The 6,000-nt window shown below is 41.4% G+C and overlaps 1 protein-coding gene across 3 annotated transcripts in view; it reads right to left on the reverse strand.

Annotated features, from left to right (window-relative positions):
- Nucleotides 1-5,523, reverse strand: part of CDKAL1 (CDKAL1 threonylcarbamoyladenosine tRNA methylthiotransferase) — a 654,356-nt gene extending 648,833 nt beyond the window's left edge. Inside the window, exons 1-2 of one of the 3 annotated variants that reach the window (XM_082346348.1) lie at nucleotides 5,428-5,523; nucleotides 4,548-4,591 (exon numbers count right to left, since the gene is read on the reverse strand). In XM_082346348.1, the coding sequence (XP_082202474.1) occupies nucleotides 4,548-4,591; nucleotides 5,428-5,480 (97 nt within the window). In that variant the 5' untranslated portion in view covers nucleotides 5,481-5,523. Of the gene's footprint in view, nucleotides 1-4,547; nucleotides 4,592-4,912; nucleotides 5,380-5,427 lie in introns of those variants that run through there. The other 2 variants (XM_082346350.1, XM_082346349.1) reach the window with 2 other exon arrangements.
- Between the last annotated feature and the right edge of the window lie 477 nt (nucleotides 5,524-6,000).

Consider the following 6,000-nt stretch of genomic DNA (forward strand, 5'->3'; position numbering starts at 1 on the left):
ATCAGCTTCCTGTTACCTCTGTGACCCCACTGCCTACCACTCTCCCCTCTCACTCCACTCGGCCACACGGGCATCCTGGCTAGTTCACACCCACCAGGCACACACTGATTGCAAGGTCTTCGTCTTGCCTGGAATGCCTTCAAGCCCTTTGGGACTTTGTTCAAATGTCACCAGTGAGGCCTTCCTGAGCAACTCCCACCTCACCAGGTACACACAACTCCTATCCACCTTCCCCACCTTGTTTCCTTACCACAGCACTTCACCACCTGCTTAGATATTACAGGGGAGCAAACTTGCCACCCCAAAATGTCTGCTTGCCACGCCGATTATTTTGAGCTGAAAACAATCAAGGACCAAAAGATTCAGGAAGAAACTCTGACCTTCCCCGTAAATGCCTAAAAGAATGTAAACAGAGCATCTGTTCCAGGAAAGGAGTAATCACCACAGATAACTAGAGTATGAACTACGTGTGCAGACAGGGAGGAACCTAGCAAAGTCTGTTAAAATTCCTCTCTGTTACCAAACATTTGCTTTTCCATGGCATGGCAATTGCCTTCCTCCCCTCTGAGGTCCCAAACCACTACCCCCAAGATCCTCTTTTGTCTTTAGCTGAAGACAAAAGGGTTTAAGGCAAGGGTTTCAACCACTTGGGCGAGTTACTGTTTGCCTGGGTCTCTCCCATGTATACATGTTATTAAACTTTCGTTTTATTTGCCTCCTGTTAATCTGTCAGTTTAATTCTTAGACCAGCCAGAAGAACCTAGAAAGGTACAGGAAAATTTCTTCCTCCATGAAAATATCTTCATTATTTTGTTACTATCTCTTTCTACTAGGATATATACTCTTGGGGGGATGGGGGGGGCAGGGAGAGGTAAAGGATTTTGGGTGCTTTGTTCACTGCTTTATCCCAGGTGGTGCCTAGAACTGTCTAGCACACTGCAGCTTCTCAATAAATACTTTCTACTGTACACTACCCAGTCTAACAAAATATGCCCCCTCTGCTACCTCCCACTCTGCCCCAACTGTAATAATCTTTCAGACATTCTCTGAGCAGGCCAAACTAGCTTCTGACTCAGGGCCTTCACACTTGCTCTTCCTCTGCCTTGAATATCATCCCCAGATATTCGTATGCCTTGATGCCTACTTCTCTACTCAAATGACACCTTGGAGAGGCCTTTTCCTAATCACCCTATCTAAAATAAGCACACACTGATTAGGCATCCCCCACATTCTCACCGGCCTCTAACCCACTTTACGCTTCATTTTTCTTCATAACACTTACCTACCTGACTCCATATATATAACTGCATCTGTCTTTCTCACTACAGTGTAAGCTCCATAAGAACAAGGGTGTCATCTCTTTTTCACCACTATATCTACAACACCTGTAACAATGCCTAGCCCACAGCAGGCGCAGAATACCTGTTGAATGAATGGATAAATAAACACTTGCTTAAGCTGAATTTAGCTAGTCTTTCTATAACGTAGGAGGAAATTCTTACAGTAGGTGAGAAGGTGAAATAAATACCCAACCCCTACGGTTTCTTCTATGAACTATGACTCTATGAAATAACAAAGTTAAGTGAGAAAGGCTAAGACCAGGTAGTGCCTTTCAATGTTACTAAAGAACTACTGAAGGATTATAAATTGAATGACATATATTCACTTTTTTTAATTACACAATATTTACATCCCATACACAATTGCTTATGGATCCACTGAAGGGAAACAGTATGGAAGAAGAGAGCTGAGAGGGGTCTACTGCAGTAGACATACAATATCAGAGTTAGGGAAGCAAGGAACACTGCTAAGCCTCTTATTTTACAAAACTGAAGTCCAGAGGAGCTAAAGGATTTGTCCACTGATAGAGCTAAAATTAGAACCTAGGCCCTCTCTCAACACCAAGCTCTCCCCACATGGCTCTGCTTCATTGGCAAAGCACAAATAATGCAAGAGTCTAAGGCAACCCTAAGAAAGAAAAACATTCCAGAAAAAAATGGGCAAAGCCAAAAAAGGCAACACACTTAAGAAATGCAAATAGCCATTAAGCATAGGAAAGAATGCTCAAACACACTGAGGGCATGTGTTTAAACAAGGAGTTATTTTCCATCTACCCCACTGATAACAAAGACTGACAAAAACCCAACTGTTAGCTGAAAGCATGGTAAAACTGACATACCCTTTCTGAAGGGCAATCTGGCAATACATATCAAACTTTAAAACTTATATCCTTTTGCCGAGCAATTCCATTTCCAGAAATTCACTCTAGGGACACAAAAGAGACAAATATATAATGCAGAGGTTCCTAAACCTGGCTGCATATAATAAGCACCTGAACAAACTCACTCATCACTATTAATTAGGTCACGTTCTTACTGCCAATGAACTGGTAAATGGAATTGGTAGCCTTCAGAAATTATTAAATAAGTGAATAACAATGAAAGTTTCAGAATAAAAGGAAAGCAAGATAGTAGTTAAATGGAACAACAGGATCGTATAAAGTTTTTTCTCAAAGGCAGAGGAAATCAAGTTTAATAAAGGAAATAAAAACAGTAAGTGAAAAAAGGAGATATTGAAAATGATGAAGAGAGAATAATATAGAGTACTGGTTACTTACAGAGGTGATTTATTAGGAGACCTTTTATAATAGCAAATACCCAGGCCCCATTCTCCAGAGTGGAATTTAAGGATGGGAAGGTAAAACCTGCCCAGGTGATTCCACTATACACCTCTGATTGAGAACCACTGTTCTCCTACAGCAAAGGTTCAGGCTTGAGTGTTCATTATAGTCACCTGAGGAGCTATGGACAATTACCGACAACTGAGCCCTGGGCTAGTTGAATCAATCGCTAGAACGGAGCCTGGACATCAATATTTTTTAAAACTTTCCAGTAATTCTCATATGTGTTGCCACAGTTGTGAACCAAAGTCCTACACCAGTAGTTTTCACAGTGTGGTTCCCACACCAGCACAATTGGGGTCACTGGGGAACTTGTTAGAAATGAAAAGTCTGGGGTCCCACTCAAAATCTCCTGAATCAGATACTCTGAGTAAAGCTCAGCAATCTTTAACAAGCCCTCCAGGTGATTTTGATGTACACTAAAGTTTAAGAATCACTGTCCTAGAATTATTGTACATAAAAATCATCTAGAATGCTTGTCAAAATTATATTACCTGGTCAGCTGATTTTCAACAAGGGTGCCAAGAAAATTCAATGAGGAAAAGAGTAGTGTTTTCAACAAATGGTGCTGGGACAACTGGATAGCCACATGCAAAGAATGAAGTTGGATTCCTACTTCACATCACATACAAAATTTAACTCAAATTGACTGCAGACCTAAATTTAAGAACTAATGCTATAAAACTCTTATAAGATAGGTGTAAATGTTCATGACATTAGAATAAGCACTGGTTTCTTAGTTATGACACCAAAAGAATAAGCAACAAAAGAAAAAACAGACTGCACTTACATTTAAGACTTTCATATTTAAGACTTTCATGCTTCAAAGGACACCATCAAGAAAGTGAAAAGAGAGCTCATACAATTGGAGAAAATATTTGCAAATCAAATGTCTGATAAAGGTCTGGTATCAGAATACATGAAGAACACGTACAACTCAACAACAGAAAGACAAATAACCCAACGAAAAATATGAGCAAAGGATTTGAACAGACATTTCTCCAAAGAAGATATACAAACGACCAATAACATGATGAGATGTCAACATCATTAGCTATCAAGAAAATGCAAATCGGGCTTCTCTGGTGGCGCAGTGGTTGAGAATCTGCCTGCTAATGCAGGGGACACAGTTTCGAGCCCTGGTCTGGGAAGATCCCACATGCCGCGGAGCAACTAGGCCCATGAGCCACAATTACTGAGCCTGCGCGTCTGGAGCCTGTGCTCCGCAACAAGAGAGGCCGCGATAGTGAGAGGCCCGCGCACCGCAATGAAGAGTGGCCCCCACTTGCCGCAACTAGAGAAAGCCCTCGCACAGAAACGAAGACCCAACACAGCCATAAATAAATAAATATTTAAAAAAAAAAAAAGAAAGAAAATGCAAATCAAAACCACAATGAGACACCACTTCACACACACTAGGATGGCTAGAATAAAAAAGAGAACAACAATGTTGATGAGGATGTGCATTAGCTCACCCAGAGAAAGAGAACAGAATTTCTTCTAATTGGAAAGAGGACAGGACCCAAGCCTTAAGAAACTCCATATTTACCTGCCACACAGAAGAGAACCAGCCTATAATGGAGATCAAGAAAAAGCCACTAGAGAAGAAGAAAATCAGTGGGTCACAAAAGGAAAAGGAAGCGAGCATGTGAAAGAGGTGGACATGGTCAGTGCTGCTCAATGCAGGTAATGCAAAGTTAAGTAAAATGAATGAAAACGTTTCTTGGATTTAGTGATAGGGAGATCTTGGCGTTTCCAGATAATGATGGTGGCAAAATCACTAAGAAATTAAAATTAGGCTACCTTTCTGCACGTTATAATATGTAACACGTCACTCCAACATAAAAGGCTTAAAATAAATGAGTACCTTGATTATTCGCAATTAGTCTCAAATCTTCTTGAACGATGAGTCTGGAAAATAAAAAGTGATTAGAAAAAGCAAGCTCGCAACAACTACACAAAACCACAGTAAGGGCTCTTTAAAACTACCTAAAAGGGATTAAACTCCATAAAAGGCTACTTTATACAGCAGGGTTAATGATGTTCCATACTACTCCCAATTTCTGTCTGATTAGGACAGGTGTGTTAACATGCCACATTTGCTATGACTGAGATCCAGCGTCTGGCCGTAGTTAATAAATACTATCCAGCACTACAACACGTCTGCGTGATTCAAGTAATACCGATAACTACAAAACAGAAATATGGCAATGAAGTAAGTATCCACATCACCTGACACACGAAAGACACGTGTCGTCCCGAGATTCAGAAACAGGTTTTATCAGTAAACAAGAAGGAAAAGTGAAAAATCAAGACACCTAATCTTCAGACCAACTTCAGTTTAAATTTCTGAGATACAGCTCTGTGAAAGCTAGGTTAACTGTGAAAGCCTTGTCCCATCCCACAAACTCACTAACGCAGAAAGTGGGAAAACGAATGAAGTTAGATTTGTCAATAAGCAACGAGGTCCCTTAAATACTCCTTACAGCCCTGCAGCACCTAAGGCCAAAGACCCGTCCTCACTTCTGGCAGCGCTACCTGCCTCCCAATTCCCCCAGCCCAGCTGGTAAGTTCCCTTTTAACTGCGAAACAAACCAGCAAACCTCCCGAGAAAGACTAAAACTGGGGAAACAAGGCTCCGCCGTAAAAGGAACTCTGACCAAACCCTGCCCCTCACTGATCCACCCGCCACCCTTATCCAGCAGTCGGGAAATAACAAGCCAGCAGCCAAAAGTAAGAGAACCTACACGCCACTCTCCGGAAACTGCAGCGACTTTAGATGGAGCTCGCCATGACACATACGTCCCGCCACGTTTATTTACGCATGCTCGCAGACGGTGGCCCGGAGAGATCAAATTACATCATCGCTGGAAGTGCGCGTTCAGGTTCAACTTGGTTTAGTAATGATTTCATTTAACGATTCTCTTGGTTGCCAGAACGAAGATAAGACCTTCAAGACCTCGAGTTCTTAGAATCGTTTAATAGCTAACTTCTCCTGAGCTCTTACTACGTGTCGGGTACTGTGTTCAGAGCTTTCCATAAACATTATCTCCCCACTTATTTATTATTATACTTATTTTACAAAAGAGGAAACTGGGAGTTTAATTACGTGCCCGAAGTGATTCTGGTAGCAGTGACAGTCCTCTGTGCTAAACCCAACTCTGCCGGACTCCCAGAGAATCTGCTCTGTTCATTACATTTTACCAGCTTCCTCGACCTTTTGTGAAAATAGGTCGTATTAAAGAAAATGGAGAAGGGTAAAAAAAGAACAGTTGGATTGAACTTAATATAGATAATTTAACACCAAGCAAGGTTTTTGG

The sequence above is a fragment of the Balaenoptera borealis genome, assembly GCF_965194805.1.
Source record: "Balaenoptera borealis genome assembly, chromosome: 12".
Lineage (NCBI taxonomy): Eukaryota > Metazoa > Chordata > Mammalia > Artiodactyla > Balaenopteridae > Balaenoptera > Balaenoptera borealis.